General features: G+C 65.3%; 1 protein-coding gene across 4 annotated transcripts in view; it reads right to left on the bottom strand.

Annotated features, from left to right (window-relative positions):
- The window catches only part of RALGDS (ral guanine nucleotide dissociation stimulator), a 39,219-nt gene that overhangs the window by 10,054 nt on the left and 10,218 nt on the right, over positions 1-18,947 (bottom strand). The window contains exons 1-4 of one of the 4 annotated variants that reach the window (XM_070430368.1): positions 16,721-16,850; positions 2,070-2,180; positions 1,081-1,274; positions 501-596 (exon numbers count right to left, since the gene is read on the bottom strand). In XM_070430368.1, the coding sequence (XP_070286469.1) occupies positions 501-596; positions 1,081-1,274; positions 2,070-2,180; positions 16,721-16,822 (503 nt within the window). In that variant the 5' untranslated portion in view covers positions 16,823-16,850. Of the gene's footprint in view, positions 1-500; positions 597-1,080; positions 1,275-2,069; positions 2,181-10,870; positions 11,054-16,720; positions 16,851-18,947 lie in introns of those variants that run through there. The other 3 variants (XM_070430366.1, XM_070430367.1, XM_070430369.1) reach the window with 3 other exon arrangements.

Here is an 18,947-nt window from a genome sequence, read left to right as displayed (position 1 = left end):
GTGGGTGCTGCTAACCATGCAGGGATGAGGGACCAGCAGCGAGTGCCCTGCCCAGCCGTCACGGCCCTTGTGGCAGCTCAGCCTCAGCTGCTGCCCGATGCGCTGCCCTACTCTCTGTGCCTCGTCTTCCCTTGACACTGTCCGTGGGGAATGGGCCCAGCTGCCTCGGCCCCACCCACAACTGGACCGGGAGGATGAGGTGGGGCCGGGTGTGAGCCGGGCGCTCCCACACCACATGTCCTGGGCACCCAGACAGGGCACCCAGACAGGGATGGGGCAGGGACGGGGTGAGCAGGGCTGGGCGGGCTGTGGGGAGGACGGTTCTCTCCGGGGGGCTGGCTCTAGGTCCCCAGCCTCCCTCTGCTCCCTGGGGCCCAGGGCCCACCCACAGCTCCCCACTCTCCCTCCTGCAGGAGCCCTCAGGCCCCAGGGAAGCGGGGCCCAGGGTTCTGCCCGCCCCGCAGCCTCAGAGGCCCTCCCAGGACCCCGAGCGCACTCACTTCCTCAGGTGGTCCTGGGGCCCGCCGTCCTCGTGGGAGTAAGGGAGGATGCATCCGTATCTAGAGGAGGCCGTGAGGGCGTCACATCTACCGAACCTGCTGTGACGGCTGCTGTTACTGGCCGCCCGCCCCCCGCTGGGCCGGAGCCTGGAGGGCCGGGGTTTAGCTGCGTTTTGCACTGAATTATGTTCTGTGCCCAGAAAAGTACCCGCACACAGGACGGGCTTCACAAATACGTTTGTGGGATGAATGAACCCCAACTGACACCTCACAGATATCCGAGTGGGCCTGGGCCCCCAGCCTGCCTCCAGGGCCCTTGCACTCAGGCAGGGGACCCCCGGAGAGAAGCTGGAACCTCTACTCAAATGAGAGCTGTTTCACCCCAGGGCACAGGGCGACGAGGCTGGAGGCAGAGAGCGGCTTTGGCAAGAGAGTTCAGTCAGCCCCCAGCAGTCCTGACAACCCGGGAGGTTGCTTGTGTTCACATGAGCAAACTGAGGCTCAGAGAGGGCAAGTGGATTTCCCAGAGACACACAGCAGCGGGTGGGGGAGCCCGTGCTTCGGAGGGCGGGGCGCTCACCGTTTGAACAGCAGGTCCAGGACCTGCTGGGTGGTGGTGAAGGTCCGGTAGGTGCACAGGAAGATGGTGACGTAGGAGAGGTCGCTGCCCTGGAAGGCGGGCACCAGGTGCTCCACCAGCTTCTCCAGCGTGCCCGCCTTCACCGTGCGCACCTTGCAGGTCTCGTACAGGCTCAGGGCCGACTCATTCTCACACTGGGGTGGGCAGAGGAGGGCCGTGTGGGCAGGGGCAGCCACAGGGACCCCCAGAAGGGTGAGGGCTGGAGCGCAAATGAGCGCCCACACGCTCGGGGACTTGTGGCAGGAGGTGGGACGTGAGCGTCCCCCCAGAAAAAGGTTCTCACGTTTAAAAGTGGATCTGAGGGGGTGACGGGAAAGGCCAGGCCTGCAGGCCATGTGCTAGCTGAGCAGGGACAGCCCCTCCCTGTGGGAAGGGCATCACCCGAGCGCCCTGGCGGGAGGGAGCAGCACAGCAGGGCACGCGGGCACTCAGCGCAGGGCGGTGCCAATGGCCACAGAACCCGACCAGGTCCCAGGCCCAGAGGGGCTGGATCACCGTGGCAACCGGCCTCCCCTCTGGAAGGCCGGCCTCGGCTCCGACCTGGAGGGGCCACGGGCTGTGCTCGCTGAGAGACCAAGTTACAGGCAACTGTACCGTGCAGCCAGCCCCCACCCCACCCTTTTTGGGGTGAAAACAGCCCGTCCTAAGTGTGGGGATGTTGAGGCTCGGAGGTGTGGGCGGACAGACAGGAGGACAGCTCCACGGGACAGCGGGGAGCAGCAGCCAAAACAGGAAACACGGGCCAGACGCACAAACACTCCCAAACCAGCATGAAGGGAAAAGGGAAGCCGGTGGAAGCAGCTGCACCTGGCGGAGCCCGGGGGCTGATTCCTTTGGGAGCAGGACTGTGGGGCCCAAGGGCAGGAAAGCCCTGGGAGAAGTGGGTGCCGTCCCAGGGCGGCATGTGGAACCGGGCGCCCCACACTCACCCCGAGCCGGCGCTGGCCCTTGCTGGCCGCGGGGTGCACCTGCACCTTGCGCAGGGAGATGGAGTAGACGACCCCGTTGACCAGCTCCTCGCCGATCTCCTGCGTGGAGCTCTGCAAAGACAGCGCCGGGCACGGGCGGGGGTCAGGACCCTGCCGGCCGATGCATGCACCCTGTTCCCCGGGGGAGGCCCCGATCAGTGGCCACACACACCTCAGACCCAGAAGGAAACAGGACAGCCTGAGAAGGGGATCCGTATCAGGGCCACCCCCTCCGGCCAGGAGCTGGGTGTGGACCCGACGAGCCCACCCCTCAACAACCTGCTCCCGCCCAGGGTGCCCCCCAAGACAAGCACTGCTCCTGGTCACCTCACAGGTGCTGCGTGGAGGCGGAGAGGAGAGCAACCTGTCGGAGTCGCCTGCTGCAGGCGAGCGGCCGCTGGGACCCCAGGCCCGACAGCCAGGCCCCCAGGGGGACGTGCGGCCCTCCCCTCCACCCTCCTCCGCGCAGCCTGCCCCCGACCCCAGCAGACCCCGCAGGATAGCCGCTCCTCCCCGCCCAGCCCTGGAGCCAGCATCACGGGTCTGGCAGGTGTGGGGCCCCCTGGAGGCCGCTTCCTTCCTGTTCTGCTCATTCATGGCCTCGTGCCTTCTTGGGCAACAGAGGAGTTCCCGGCTCCCTGTCAGCATGTGCGCGGGGACAGGGTGAGGAAGAGGACAGTGCTGACGTGCAGGCTGCCAGCTGGGGTTCTGCAGGACCCAAAGCCATGGGACTGGCTGGGCCAGGAAGAGGGGTCAGCCGGCTGCAGCCTGGACCCCGGCAGAAAGGAAGGCCCTTGTTTTCGGAGGCAGTGTCCCCGTCCCACTGCCCCCCGGGCCTGGACGAGGCCACTGAGTCACGGCACAGCCCTCTCCCCGCGGGCCCTGTCCAGGGGAGGGTGAACTTTCGGGGGGGGGGGGGGGGCGGGAAGGGGCCTAGGAGTAAAGATGCCAACCTCCAAGGGCTCAGGAGGAGCCAGCTGAGAGGTGCCAGTGGGCACACGGCCATCAGTCACACGGTCAGTGACAGCAGCTGGGACCAGGCACAGGTCACTGCCCCAGGCAGGGTGGGCGTGGACCTCAGAGGAGGCCCAGTGCAAAGCGCTGACTCAGCCCGGGCCACTGACAGCCCTGTCCTGAAGCTGGGCTGCGCGGGGCCCGGGGCCGGAACCAGGAGGGCTCTGGGGGGCCCGGGAGCCGTCCTCCGGAAGCCCACTTCCTCTGACCCGAGGACGCCCTCCCACTCCGGGCATCGTACCAACGGGAAAGCCACGGCAATCACACCGGCTCCGGAGCCTTCGCCGCCTCCTCCAGGGAGACAGCCGGCCGTTTCCTGGAAGTTAGCAGGGAGCCCACAGCAGCACCTCCCACACCCACACCCCCACAGCCCACGCTGGGGAGGCCCAGTCCTTCCAGCAGGGAGGGGAATTCCTCCTCCTGGAGCAGAAAAACAGAAACAGATGCGCCCATCCTTCCCCACACCCGCTGCCTGCCTGGAAGAGCCCCTGGGGGAGGGGGCCTGTTAGCCCTGCCACCCCCACATCTCCTCCAAGTCCCAGAGGCTGCCTCCCACCAAGGCCTGGCCCTCTCCTGGGACTCCGGCCACATCTGGCCCAGCTGAGCCCACGGTCCCGCCAGTTTGGAAGCCGTGCAGGACCTGCTGCCAGAGGGCACTGGGCTCGAACCCCTCTGGAGCCCACACAGCACCTGGCTGCCCGGGCCTCCATCCAGGCCCGCTGGACAGGGCGCTCCCTGGCCAGGCTAACGCGCGGGCAGGGCCAGGGCCTCGGGTCTAAATAGCGGTTCTGCACTGAGCCATGGGCCTTGCTGGCTGAGAGCAGCTGGCCGGCCCTGCCTGGGCGTCATGTGATCCCTGAGCCCTGCCCCCACCCCAGGGGCCCCCTCTGCCAGCCAACTGGGGGGCAGGGCGGGATGCTGAGCGCACAGGCTGGGCTGGGGAATCACTGCCCCCCATCCTCCCTGTCCCCGCCCGCAGCAGCCGCAGGGACAAGCCAGACCATGACAGCATCTCTGAGTGCGGGCACCATGGAAGCCGTCGACCGAGAGGCAGGCGCAGGCTCTACGGGGAGTTCCCGGGTCCCGGGCGGAGTGGGCATCTGTTCCCTGCCTCACCCCCTTGCCAGGGGAGGAAAGCAGCCGAAGCCCGGGCATCCGCCCCCAGAACCCACACATGACCCTGGGCCACCCTGTGAGCAGAGCAGGCCGCCTGGGCCAGAAGCAGCCGTGGGCAGCAGGCCCTGTGGACACTGGCAGGGGCTGGGAGCCTCGGAGAGGAGGGGATGACCTAGCAGACAGATGTCCTGAGGGTCGGCGTCCACGGGGCAGCACTGAGCTATGAGGAGGAAAGACTGTCACGTGGATGGTGTGTCCTCAGGGGACAGAGCCTCCTGTCCCACCCAAGCAGGCACCCCAGCGCCCTGGGACCCCCTCAGAGCTGTGCCTTCCAGCACCTGGGTCCAGTGGAGTGAAGGTGACGGGGTGCCCCCAGGCCCTGGTGAGCAGAGGCCAGCAGAATGGGCACCCAGGGTGTCCCACAGCCCCGAGCCCTAGGGGGCATCTGTTAATGTGTCACCGGATCAGCCTTTTCAGGGTGGCGTCCCCAAATGACTGTAGGCCAAGCCCGAATGCCCTACAACAAGGGGTTCGTCAGGGCCCCCGTGCGCATTGGGTCACCACTGTGAGCTGCTGCCTGGGTCCACCGAGTCACCGAGGCCACTTCGCGGCCCTGACCGGCCACCCACCAGCCCCCGGCAGCCCTAGGTGCGTGAGGCCCCTCCCCAGAGCCCAGCAGACCCCAGAGCACGGTCCGCATGAAGGGCTCTGACTCCCAGCTCTGCCGAGCCTCTGCCCTCGGCCTCAGTGAGCTCGCCTGTGAAGTGGGGAGAAGAGCGTCTCTCTAACAGGGTCACAGTGGCGGCCACGAGGCTCGAAGCCCAGACCGGCACCTGGCACACGAAAGTGCCCAGGAAGCGGGACGTGCTGCTGCTGTGGGATGGCTGGCAGCACACAGCCCCCACCACCAGCACCAGCTGAGGCTGAAAAACCTCCCAGGAAAGCTGTGGGAGACCTGCCAGCGGCTCCGGGAACCCAGAGGGGGGCCGAGTCACCCTGCAAGTCTGAGGGTGGAAGCCAGCCGTGCAGCTGTCCGACTTTTCCTCCTGCTTGAAAGCAGGAGCTCCAACGTTGAGTCAGACCAAGCGGGAACCCCAGGAACTCTAAGGACCAGGCCACACTCCTCCCCATCCCTCAGGAATCCCAGGCACCCATTACACAGAGCGGGAGACTGAGGCCGGGAGGGTGACCCAGCAGACAGTGTCCAGGCTGAGGAGAGAACCAGGACTGTTCAAGTCCAAGTCCTGGCTCATCTCTTAGACCATGAGCCCAGGGCCCGGAGAATGAAAATGCCGTTCCCGCGTGACCCTGCTGGTGCACTGCACTGAGCCCAAGGGCACAGATGGCCCCGGAGGGGACTCAAGGTCAGCCCTGCATCAGGGTGGGCCACTCTCCTGGTTCAGACACCGCAACCCACAGAGACAGCCTTGGCTGGAGACCCCTCAAGGTGTCTGGTTTCCAGGGCAACCGAGAAGCTCAGTGATTCCAGAAATTGGAGTTTGGAGGCTGTGCTGAGCCCCCAAAGAGGCTGACCCATCTCCCCAAGAGCCCTCCCGCCAGCCGGAGCCCAGCTCTTTAAATGTGCTGCCGCGGGGAGGAGAGATGGGTGACGGCTGAGGAGGGTGGCCCGGCCCCTGGAGGTGTGGGGTGGGGCTGGCTGAAGGTCCAGTCCCCACAGCAATACCACGGACCAGTGTCCAGCACACGTGGGCACTTCCTGGGCGCCAGGCCCTCGGCACACACACTCATCGCGTTTAGTCCTCCCCACACCTCACTTGATGGATGAGGAAGGAGCGGGAGGGAACGCGCCCAGGCCAGGAGCCAGGAAGTGGCAGCTGGGGCAGGGACTTGAACCCTGGCCTGTGACGCTCCTGTCCTGTGGAGACACACCCAGGCCTCGCTCTACTGGTGGCTGCTCCTGGTCACACGGATGCAGGAAAGAGACCAGGGAAGGGAAGGACTTCCTGGGGTCACACCGCCAGTCGGGGGAGGCAGGCTCACCGTACCCACTCCTCTCTCTGAGGGGACGGCCAGGGCCCCACAGGCCTGAGGTTCAGCTACAGGACACGCTGGGAAGCACCAGGCTGACCTCCCCGGAGCCGGGGCAGGACACACACCCAGGCGGCCCCGCCTGTTGGCTCTGACGCCGCGCCGGGCGCTGCGGGGACTGCCTGTCAGGCCGCCTCTCGCTCGGTCCTCCCAGAACCCTCAGCGGAGGAACTGGCACAGGCCCATTTTACAGCAAAGGAAACCGAGGCTCAGGGCGCAGGAGCAGGTCAGGGCTGCGGGCCGAGCCAGCCCTCCAGCGCCCACGCTCCTGCTTCAGCTCTCCCCGCCCCACCCCCCAACCCCCCACCCCCGCTCCCAGAGGGCAGCATAGGCCCCAGGCGTGACTGGAGCAGGCCGTGCGGGCGGCCCACCTTCCCGGAGAGGAAAGTGCCAGAGCAACCCCCGCGCCTGGACTCCCCACACGCAGCCCTGTGCTGGGTGCCACCGCCCTGCCCACCCAGCCGCCGGGCTCTCCTCGTCCGCTCACTGCCCGGCCCGGCCGCCGCCTGCTCTAGGCCGCAGGTGTCGACTCTCAGATCCTCAGAAGTGGATCTGGAGTCCCTTCACTGGACCTGTGTGTCCGGGAACACAGCGATTCTGGGCCTGCGAGGCTGGAGGCCCCAGCCTGGGACAGGGAGCCACACGCCACGCCAAGGGAGCCGTCGGGGCCACCAGCCAGCAGCCCCTGAAACCGCCCCCACTGCTCGCTCAGGGGCCACCGAGGGCCGGTGCTGAATCGATTCCAACGAAGACAGGGCCTGGGTCTGTCCAATTCCCAGGCGGCCCAGCATCTCCCAGGGCCGACCCCCATCCCCCACTCCCACTCCGGGCCTTCCCTGAGCGTCCGGCACCTACAGCCCAGCGTGTGCGAGTCTTCCCAGCCAGGACCCGCCAGCCGGCACCCACCCTTCTCCTGCAGCCCGAGGAGCAAAGCAAGAGGGAACCGCAGGGTCGGTGTGGTCCCTGAAAATGGCAGGCAGACACAGACACGGCACCTGAGGCCATGCCGCTGGGGCCCCGGGGGTCAAGGCCCTGGGGGTTAAACTGAAGATCTGCACACAGTGTGGGCAGGAGGCCAGAGAACCCTGAGGAGGCGGGGGGCCTGGAAGGAGACCCCCTGTGTGTCTCCACCCCAAGAACAGAGGAGCCCCCCCTCACTCCATCCCACCCACAGATGCTCTCAGGCCTTGCAGGCCCGCTGCCCGGGTCAGAACCCTGCCTCTGCCACTTGCTCGCTTGGAGAGGCTGTGCAATCTAATTAACCTCTAGCGCCTCAGTTGTCCCTTCTGCTGAATGGGCTGCTGATAGTCCTGAACGCAGAGGACACAATGCATGGAATCGCTCAGCACTGGGCCTCCCACAGAGTTCCGGCTCCTATGCGCTGTTATTTTAAACCTCGGGGGGCTTGCTGAGGGCTTGCTCCTTCCTGGAGGCCCCCCAGTGTGCTCTGGCCACAGCACTTGGCCTTCCTCTGGCCTCTAAGCATCCCTGCCCTTCACTTGGCCACGGCTTCTGGGCTGCCTGGGCCTGGTTCCATTTTCCCACAGCTCCAGCGTCCTCCTCGTGAACTTAACGTTGCCTCGATGGCGAGCCTTCTCTGACCCCTCTGGTCTCGAGTACACAGCCGGCGCCCAAGAGGACACAGCCCAGGTCCAAGTCCTGGCTGCGTCCTTCCCGGCTGTGCATACGTCTAGCTCAGGGGCTCTGGTCCCCTCGATAGTGGGGCTGGCACCTGCCTGGAGGGCTGGATGGGGAGGTGGCGCCTGCATCCAGTAGGTGCTACAGGCCAGGGAGCTGCCTGGCCGAGGAGGGGCCTGCCGGGACACGGGGCATGGGCCGGTGACCCCCAGAGAGCACAGAACCGCACAGGCTTTAGAATCAAGAAGACGGGGGAGCAGATGCCCAGATGTGCGAGTGAAGTATGGTACCTATTTGCTTTGTTTAACCGTGGACAGGTTATTTTGATTTTCTGAACTGTATGAATCATCCCATTCGATTATATGCCTTATTGATTGTAATGTGAATATCCCATGGGTTGTGGTCATACTGGTCTTAGAAAGCCCATTTTCCTCCCCCTGGGAAGGACAGCACAGTTACCCCAAGGTCAGAGGGCTCCAGACCCAAAACTGTAATTTAGAGAACATGCCTAAGTTTAACCCAGGTTACCCCAGGGCTCTAGACAATGTGTTTATAATTAACATGCTTAATTCTGCTTCTGTAAACTGCTTTTTTGCAAACTAGGTTCCTCATTCCAAACCCTGGGATGTAATCAATACCTTTGTGATTTTTTTGCCTATAGAAGTCTGGCTTTGCCACCATCTTGTTACTATGAGATTTGGGGAATGGCCCCTCATGGTCCCGGATTGCAATAAATGTGACTCTTTAATTCGACTTCTTGAGGCGTCCTTCTGTGATTCGCGGGGTACGTTACAACACGAGAACCTCTGGTAGCCCGGCGGCGAGGGAAGCCCTGGCTGGAGGCTGGTGGGGAAACGGGGGGGCAGGGGGAGAGGCAGAAACTGCCTGGGGGTTTCCAGAGAGGACAGGGCCCACAGCAGTGCTGCTGCCGCTCTGGCGCATGACAGCGGCCAGGAAGCCAGCCCCAGGATGGGGGGGGGGCATTGGCAGGAGGGACAGGGACTTCCCCGCCCCCTCCACCGCCCATGGTAAATGGTCATTGTGTTTGGTTTCCGGCAGTGGACTCCTCTTCTGCCAGGACCCTGGTTTTCCTGCTCCAGCCAGAAGCTTCCCCTTTGATTCTAAACAGTGGTCGCGGCCTGGATCTGGTGCTGAGGCCCGGATGGCAGCAGCAGGAGGGGGAGAGAGGGAGGGAGAGGGGGAGGGAGGGGAGGGGAGACAGAGAGAAGGCCACCCCTGGGCAAGGCTGGGGCTCAGACCTGCCTCTCCCTCAGGTCCCCAGGGATGCACACGGTCAGAGAGAGAGGGAGGGAAGGGGGCAGGGAATGGGCTGAGCAGCTGGCCGCACCCTGGCCAGGAACCTGCCCGGCGCTGAGAGCTGAGAGCTGAGAGCTGAGAGCTGAGAGCTGAGAGCGTGCAGGCCAGACCCTCCAGCACACAAAGCCGGCCTGGCTGCCAGCCGTAATGCAAGTCAGATGAGGACTGGGCTGGTGTCAGGCCTCCCAGGGTCCTGCTGCAGCCGCCAATGAAAGCCGAAGCTTGGGGTGGTGAGGGTCCCGGACACGCCGAGCTCAGGAGGAAAGTGTCTCCCAGGCTGGGGTCCCCTCCCCCTGCCCCCCAGATCTCCCCCCACGCTGGGCATGGAGACACGATTTGTCCTTGGGCAAAATCTAGGCCCTGGCGAGATACTGGGGACACGCAGAGGCACAAGACCCAGCTGCAGGCTGCCAGCAATCACAGCACACCGGGCCTACAGTGATGGGGGGGGAGGGGGTGCAGGGCTCCAAGGGGCCCTAACCAGCACGGAGGGGGCGGGGTGTCTCAGGAACTTCACTGTTAAGGCTCTGGCTAGGCCTTAACATGCTGAGCCCCTCCATCCAGGGCTGGCCTCTGCCCGGGGCCCCGTGCCCAAGCAGAGCGGGTGAGGGGCGCGTCCCTGGATCTGCTCTCTCTGCTGCAGGGGCAGGTGCACAGGCGGGCGGAAGGAAGGTATCGCTCCCCCCCACCTGTGTGACCCCATGACCCACTGAACCCCACTACACAGAGCGCACCAGGAACAAGAATCCTGCCCCCGTTGGCGACAGGCACAGCTCCCCTTCTCTGAATCCTTCCAAACCTACGGCGTGGGGCCATTTCCTTTTCCTTTTTTAAAGAATGATTACTTATTGGCTTTAGGGAGAGAGGGAGAGAGAAACATCGAGGTGTTGCTCCATTTATTCATGCATTCGTTGGTCGATCCGTATACGCGCCCTGACCAGAGGTCGAACCCCCAACCTTGGCGTATTATACGACGCTCTAACCATCTGAGCTCCGGGGCCAGGGCTGGCGCTGGGCATTTTCTAACCAAGCAGCAATGAGTCAGTCACCCCTCTGGGCATGAGCGGGCCCTGTCCCAACCTCCCTGCCCCGACACCTGGCCCCACAGGCTGCAGGCCCGCTTCCCCTCCACCGGCCCTCCCTCAGAGCAGTCCTGAACGGCAGCTCTACCTCTGACCCGAAAGAGGAACGTCTGGAAGGCCATGGGGGTCCCCGCCATCTCTGGGCGCGCCAGGAGCTTGCCCCCCGAAGCACTCGGCACCGGGATTGCGAAGCCAGCTGCCTGTGCAAGCCGGGGCTGGCAGCCGAGACGAAATAGGGCCCGGCCCTGCTCGCACGGTGACAGCCCGCGGAAACAGGTCTGCCTGGTGCAGGGCGCGGGGCTGGCACACCGGCTCGGCTCCGCGAGGCAGGCTCTGCGGGGATGAGGGGCAGGCAGACCCAGCGCCGGTCCCTAAACTGCTGGACCAGCTGCGCGGGCGGCCCCCACGTCCTCCGGCTGCCCTGGGGTTACAGCGAGGAGGGGGGTTTCTGCAGAGGGACCCTCCTTCCGGACCGATCGGGACCCTGGCCCCCGCCCCCACCCCACCCCCTCGCTGGGCCGCGGGCCGGGTCCCGGGCTCACCCACCTCTAGGCGCGGCAGGTCGGGGTCGAGCTGCGTGAAGCTGTGCAGCACCACCGGGCAGCTGTCGGGGCCGCCCACCTCCAGGCGCACGGCGTCCCACACGCTGCGGCTCCGCCGGGAGCCCGGAAACAGCGGCTCGGCTCCGCCCGCAGGCCCGGCCGCCTCGGCCCACATGCGCTGCACCATGGGCGGCTCGCGGCGGCGCGGGCGGCCGGCCGGGCCGCGGGACCGGGGGCGGCGCGGGCTGCGGAGGCCCCCGCGGCTCCGCGCTGCTGCGCTCTGCGCCGGCCGCCCGGCCCGCTGAGGTCATGCCGGGGGCGGGCCGGACCGGGGCGGGGCCTGCGGCGGGAGGGCGGGGCCTGCGGCGGGAGGGGCGGGGCCTGAGGCTGGAGAGCGGGGCCGGCGGCGGGAGGGGCGGGCCGTACCGGGGCGGGGCCTGCGGCGGGAGGGCGGGGCCAGCGGCGGGAGGGGCGGGGCCTGCGGGGGCGGGGCCTGGGTGCCAGGGCCCGGAGTGAGTGCGCGGGCGCCCCGCGAGCCTCCGTTTCCCTCCGGTAAAACGAGGGCGGGACCCCACTCCACACCCCACAAGCACATGCTGCGCACCCACCGTGCGCCCAGCCTCAGGTGTCCACGGGCAGAGGGGCCCCGTCACTCCCACCCTCTGCGCGCCCCCCTGAGCACCCGGGGACGGCAGGGGGGACAACTTGGCAGTTTCTATTAGGACATTAAGACGATATGCCCGCCCTGGCCAGTGTTGCTCAGTGGATAGAGCTTTGGCCTGCGGACTGAAGGGTCCCGGGTTCAACACTGGTCAAGGGCACAGGCCCGGGTTGTGGGCTCGATCCCCAGTCGGGGGCATGCAGAAGGCAGCCAATCACTGATTCTCTCATCATTGATGTTTCTATCTCTCTATCCCTCTCCCTTCCTCTCTGAAATCAATAAAAACATATTTTAAAAAATAAATAAAAACGATATGCCCGTTGGCTTGGCAACCCCATCTTAGGAATTCACCCTCAGGTGGCGGTCCGGGGTGTGCACAGGGATTTCTGTGTGAGCACATTTAAGGAACTTGGGGTACACCCCTGCCAACACAGTCATGCAGACACCCTGAGCCGACTGCCAGGCCCCTCGCAACCACACGGAGCCGTGAGAAACCGGATGCTCGCCAGCGTGCAGACATGACACCTGCGCGGGTGACCGAGGGCCCTGCCCCTGCTCGCCAAGCGGGGGCGCTATTCCTACTCCGGCGCGGCTCGTTTCCCCTCCCTTCGCTGAAGTCTCCAGTATTTCTAGAATATTCCTATAATCACACACCTGTGATCAATGCTGGTTTTGTCTGTTCTTAAGCAAGATGGGTAGACTGGGTTGGAGTGGGGGTCCCCAGGAGGCGGGTTAGGAAGGCTCCAGGACCTGCCCTGGGGCGGGGAGGAGGGGGGGACTTTAGAAGGACGTCCTCAGAGAGCAGAGCAGCACAGCGGGGACGGACCGGACACTGCCCTCGGCCGGCCCTCCCCCCGGCCCAGCTCTCAGAACCTGCCAGGGAGCCCGCACCTGCCGGGGGCTCCCTTGATCCTTCTCCCAGGGAGGCGCCTGGGAAGCAAGCTCACAGCCGGGAAAAGGGCGCCTGGCGGCCAAGCAACTCATCAGGGCACAGACGCTGGCACCGCACGCCACCGCTGTGGCTTTGAGGGTGTCCGGTAGGCGGGGAGGGGAGGCGTGGGCAGTTCATCACTACAGAGGTATTGGGGCTCCCCCCTGGGGTCCCGGTGAGCCTGTTCACGGCTCAGCTGTATGCGTACATGCACACACACACGCACACACACACACACACACACGCACACACACCCCTGGTTCCCAGGGGGGCAGTGTGGCCTAGACAGGTTCAGGCACTGACAGCTGGGTCCGAGCCCAGCCCCTCCCCTTCCTACCGTGTGACCCCAGCCCCCAGCAGGTCACCTCACCCTGAAGGAACATATTCTGTGTGAAGGGGGCATGACTAACAAGACAGCACCGCCGGGCACCTGGCACAAAGGGGCTGCTGGGAGGAACAGCGCGCAAAGCACCGTGGGGCGTGTGGGGCGTGTGGGCGATGATGAACGCGTCACTCCTTTCCTCCTCACCCTGCTCAGTGCACCCCGACCCCAGCTGCCCCAGGCTCCCACCCTCTCCCTGGGGTGCACCCGCCCCTCCCTGGGGGTCCCGAGAAGCCCCCATGCACCCCGCTGCGCTGCAGACACCAGTCCACAGGCCAGGGCCCTGGTACAGGTGCCGCAAAGACCGGCTGCGAACTGGCCGCCGGATGAGACCCAGGCCAAGCCCAGCCCCACGTCTCGTTTGGCTGGCGAAGTGTTTTTCAGTGTTTGAGCCAAAGTGAAAGGTCAGGTGATTTCACATAAAAACCCACATTTCTGGCTTCTCCTGCAACTTTGGACGACCTGGCCACGCAAGGTCCGTGTTTCCGTGAGCAGCAGGAGGCTGGGAGGAGCGGCCCGCAGCTGTCCCTCCGGCCGGGGCAGGTCTGGGTTTGCCACAGGCCCCACTGGCCTCCATCACTCCCTGCCCCCTGAGCAGCCTCCCCCGGTTGAGGGGAAAGCTGTGCTCAGGCCAAGCCTGGGCCCCTTTTTCTTCCCACTTCCATCCCGACACGGGCAGCAGAGAGGTCGCGACCCTTGAAAAGCTCCCGACCCACTCCCCGACCTGCCCACAGACATCCTGGGGCAGACCACCGGCCAGGGGAGGCCCTGGCCGCACCTCTGGGTCTCCGGCCACGCCTAGCCAGGCTCGCTCAGAACGGCAGGGTTTCCAGCATCATCCTGGGCCTGGGGATACTTCCCACCCCCACCCGCCCCTGACGGTACCTGACAGGTGTGTAGCGGGACTCCCAGGGCGGCTCAGAGCAAGACTGGGCTCAAGGCCATGTCTGGGTGAGCGCGGGCCTTGGCCATCATCTCCTCCAGCCTGCGCTGGGCCAAGGCCACGGAGGATGCTGTGGCCCAGCGAGGACCAGAGGCCCGGTACCCAGGCCCGGCCGTGGGGGAGGAAGGTGGAGGTCACCCCGTCGGGCTGCCTTCTGTGGCCTATATTTAGAGCCCAGGGAGGACACGGAGAGGGTGTGGCCTGGCCCGGCTCCTCAGTCACTTCCCCGCACACACGTCACCATTCCTGGCCTGCCCGGGCCCTGGGGTGGCCTCTGTGGGCGGGTGAGCACACACCTTGGCAGGAGGTGACACAGCTGGGCCGCGTCTGGGAGCTCCTGGGACAGCGGGTGGGCCTGGCCTAGCCCCACCTCCTCTCCTGCCAGGTTCTGGGAACCGGAGGGGATCCCACAGGCAGGAGGCAGAGCCCAGAGGGGCTCAGGAGGCGGAAACGCCACCTCCAACCTAAGGCGACTTTCCTGGGTGGGGGGTGTGGCGTCATCATCACCACAAATCTCTGACCTCGGAGAACCTCGCTATGCTGATCAACTGAACGCTGCCTCCGTGTTGTTCCTTCTTCGCCGACTCCGTCCACACCTTTGGGAACCCCTGGACCAACATCCCACCTCCCTAATCTGTCACCAATGGATCTCATGGAACCCACTTGCTTCTTCACTTTTGATTGTAATGTATAAAATAAGGTGCAAAACTGCCATTCTATGGAGCATTATCTCAGTCCATTGATATTTGCATTCTGGCAATTGTCGACAGTTTGGTTCAAATAAACTCAAAATTTTCTATAAAAAAAAAAAAAAAATCTCTGACCTCATGGGCGTCCCTGTCCCGGGACAATCAGAACAAGAGACATCAACGCCTGGAGCCGTGGAAACGCCAGGAGCTCGCTGCGGGCCCTGCTGTCCCCCGGAAATGGGCGCTCACAGCCCTGCCTCTGACCCCCCCGGGGCTGATGGACACTCAGAGCACACGCACAGCCCGGGGTCACTGAGAACTGCCGCCTGCAGAGTGGGAACCGGGCTGCCCTGGGGACCGTGCCCCACCCGCACCCCCGGAGGGCTCCGTGCCCCACACACCAGCGGGCCCTGACCTTGACACAGTCCAACAGATGACGGCCTGGGTGGAAGGCAGGGAGGAGAAAGAAGAGAAGCAGAGGGGACACAGACAGACCGGACACGGAGACTCTGCCCCTGAGCCTGACACAGAGAACAACAGACAGGGGCCCGAAGTCCCCAAGGCACTGATCGGGAGGCAGCAATGTCCCGCAGCAGTGCCGGTGGGAGACGCCACCCCTGCCTGAGAAGCGCCCACCACCCCGAGGGACCCAGCGTGCCCCTGACCGCCCCTCCTTGCTGGGTGTCAGCCAGCTGCCACCGCACCATGGGGCCTGGGCGACCCAGTCCCAGCAGCGCCGTCTCCCCCGTACGTCTGGGAAACTCTCTCTCAAGATCTGGAGCCGAAAAAAAAGGTCTGGAGCCGAGGCTTATGTTCAAGCCCCGGCCCTGCACCTTCCTAGCCTCAGCATGTCCATCAGTAAGGTGGGAACAGCGACAACAACAATGCCGCCACCTGGCTCTCGGGGTGCTCAGCGGAGCAGGCGATACAATGCAGCACAAAAGCCCTGTGTAACCTGAGAGACCCCATCCCCCTGCACAGGAGCCCTGACCAGGGCCACCCACCCGCCAGGAGAGGTAGGCAGGCCGCGGGGGGGGGCACTCGGGCACCACAGGCAGTGCCCCCCCCCCCCCCGTCCCCCACACACACACCCAGGGGGCAGGTGGAGACTCCCCTGTAGCGGCTTCCAGCCAAACTCCTTCAACCAGTTCCCACGGGGGGGGGGGGGGCAGGGGAACCACCCAGCCTCTCGCAGAGGCACCGGTTGCCCTGGAAACTCACCTCGGTGGCTGGGGCCAGCAGAGGCGTCGGCCAAGGCGTGGGGCTCGGCACAGTAGGACCAGGACGGTGGGCGATGGCCCACCTCCTGCCAGTCACCACAGAGACGCAGGCAAGGAACACCCAGCCCTTCCTGCCCTTGGGCACGGCGGGCCTGCCTGCCCGGGCCATGGCGGGTGGGAGCCGGCCTCCTCGCAGCCCTCTGCCAGTCTGCCCGTCTGTCCGCCGGCCCCAGTGGAGTCGAGCACCTGAGTGCCTAGACCTGGAGTCACCCACATGGCTGTCATACCTGCTCCCGTGACGGGCAGGGCGAGGAATTCCCGCTTGTACCAGGCCACGGGCCAGCCAAGGGCGCGCGGATGGGCCCAGGCTCCAGCTCAGGCCTGCTCTCGAGGGGTGCGCCCCGCTGTCTCCTCCAACACCCCGGCCCTGCACCCGTCCCCCTGCCTGCGGAGAAGGCACACCCCGGGTCAGAAAGGTGGCGGGTCCAGGTCACCGAGATCTAAACACGGCTCAGCCAGCGGGACCACCAGGTGAGCGTGAGCCCGCCAGGCGCGTGGGGGGAGCGCCGGGGGTCCCGCTGGCTCCGGCCCCCGCCCCCCACTACTGCTCAGGGCACCTCCACCCCTGGTACCCGACACGGGATCTCATTCTAAACTGCAGAACCAAACCAGGGTGGCCACTGTCTACTGTGCCAAGTAGGGAAGCAAAAAACATAACAGTGTCACCACAATCACTACCACTTCAGAAAAGCCTGCAAAAGCCACCCGGCGGGCCAGCTGCCGGAGGGCAGTCGTTACATGAATACATTTAAGAGCCATCCGACCTGTCTCCGTTTCCCTCCCTTTGCTGCGAGCAGACACTGGCAGCCACGGGACAAGTCCAACACCCATTTGACAAATGGAAAGGCTGAGGCCGGGGAGCAGGGACAATGCAGAGCCACGGCCGCTCCTGCCACAGCGTTCGGAGCTCCCGTCCCCCAACCCAGAGCCACAGGACGACCTAGAGACAGAGCCGGGCTGCTCCTTACCCTCCTGGGACCCTCGTGGGCAGCCGGCGGGGCGAGCAGGACCACGGAGGCCGGGAGGAGAGGGGCTCCGGCAGATGCTCTGGAGCCGGCCTGTCGGCACATGGTGGGCCCTGCTGGGGCGGCCGGGGCCCGATGCTGCCCTGCCACCCAGCCCCGCCAGCACCGGCTCTGGCTCTCGAAACGTTTCACATCCTGTTCCGGTGGCTTTGTGGGCGCAGGGGACCCGGCCGAGCAGGCAGCTCGGGCCCGTGAGCAGAGACCTGCTTCCCTGTGGGCGTGCAGGTTCCTCTTCTCACTGAGCCTCAGTTTCCTGATCCCTCGTGGAGGGAGAAGGGGGGGTACAGAGGTCTTCAAACCCCAATTCCTTGCAGGTTCTCCCCTGCACCCCACACCGCCACAGCTTGCTGTGCACGGTGACACTTAACCCTGACCTTCAAGCAACAGCAGAGGTAACAGGGCTCTGAATCAGCCAGCTCTGGACCCTGGGCCAGTGACTTGGCATCTCTGAGCCTCAGTTTCCTCGTGTGTAAAATGGGCACATGGGTGCGGGAGGATCCGACAGGGACTCGGCATGGGCCTGGCTGGTGGTCGGCACTCAGGGGGCCTGCACTCTGATCCTCTCCCACGGTCACCTGCCTGCCCCGCGCCTGGCACGCAGTGAGCCCTCAGTGAGCACTGCTGGCGGGCGCTGCCCTGCGCCAGGAGTGCTGTCGCCGTCTGCGGTCTGTCTGCCCAGCGTGGGCCCTGCAACGGATCCCAGTGGGTAACTCAGAAATGTCTGTTGTTGAAAAGCAGCAAACCGTGCCGGGCGCTGCAAGCAACCTGGTCCCCAGGCGGGGAGGCCACCAGGGTACACAGACCATGCTCAGGCCACCCCCCAACCCAGGCCCCCGGCCAGGCCGGCACCAGGCTGGAGGGCAGACTCCAGCAGGACCAGGTGAGACAGGGCTCAGCAGAGCTCCAAGGAGTGAGACAGCTGTGGGCACCTGGGTGTCCCCAACCTGACCTCTCCCCCGTGTGGCCCACTGCCCGGCGTGTGGCTTCGGGCATCCCTTGTGGCAGTCTGGCCCGCTGTCCGTGCACCAGGGAGCTCTCCAGAGCCTGTGGGGCCGTTAGATGAAATGGGGGCCTGCCCTGAACTGTGGCCCCTCTCAAGCTGAGACGCTGGCCGGTGATGTGGGAGGGACATTGGGAAACTGGTTGGGACAGCATTTCCATCCGGGTGTCTGAGGGCGGGGAGCATGAGAGGCCGTGGGGCACGGGACCCACAGCGAACCAGGCTGCCCTGCTCTGTGTCTGGCTGGTAATGCCTTTGATTCAATAGCGTTTACTGGGCCCTTCCCAGGAACAGGCCCCGTGCAAGGAACCACATCTCTCTCCCATGCTCCGGAGCCCAAAGGAGGCTTCCTGGGCTCTTCTCCAACGACCCCCCAGCCTCCCAGCCTTCACCCCCACATCTCCCCTGCCCCAGCCGCCAGCACAGGTCGGCCTGACCTCAGCACCCAGAGGATGGCTATTCCTTTCAGAGCCAGGCCAGGCCCAGCGGCCACAAGCAGTGGGTCTGAGTCACCGCCAAGGGGCAGGATGACCAGCTGCAGGCAAGAAAGGCGGGGCCTCAGGAGGGGAGGGGCCTGCAGAGGGAGGGGCTTGTGGTGGGGCGGGGCCTGCGGAGGGGAGGGGCAGGTACAGAGGCCCGTGTTCCCTGCAGGCCTGGTGTGTCCCTCCCCCCCCCCCCCCACTGTGCACCACATCACTGCCACCACTTGGAACTAAGATCAGACTGGCCATTGACAGCCAGGGCTCTGGCGGCTGGGGACAGTCAGGGCCATTCCATCTGCACCCCCACCACTTTGCCCCACGTGGGGGCTGGGCCCACAAGGGACCTCCTTCACACCTGCTGTGCATGGAGCCATGGCCTCTGGGAGCACTCACACCAGCCCTGCCCGCGGTCACCAGCCCTTGTGGTAGGAGGTCAGCCAGACATGAGCAGAGCAAGGACGACGGGCCAGGTACAGAAAGAAGGTCACCAGGGCAGAAAGCCCCAGTGCCTAGCAACCAGCAAAACCAGGAAAGCAAGGCCCCGATCCCCAGGGTAACCTTTCCTCCCCGACATATCGCTGGTCGTGTGGTTTAGACCCTCTGACCTTACATATCGCTGGTCACACGGCTCGGACCGGAGGAACAAGGGCCCAAGCGTGGCCTCATGGACTCCCATGCGGGCGGGCGC

This window comes from Myotis yumanensis, unplaced genomic scaffold (assembly GCF_028538775.1).
Source record: "Myotis yumanensis isolate MYYU_CA2020_CCGP unplaced genomic scaffold, mMyoYum1.0.hap1 SCAF_12, whole genome shotgun sequence".
NCBI lineage: Eukaryota > Metazoa > Chordata > Mammalia > Chiroptera > Vespertilionidae > Myotis > Myotis yumanensis.
This window is presented reverse-complemented; position numbering and strand designations above follow the sequence as displayed.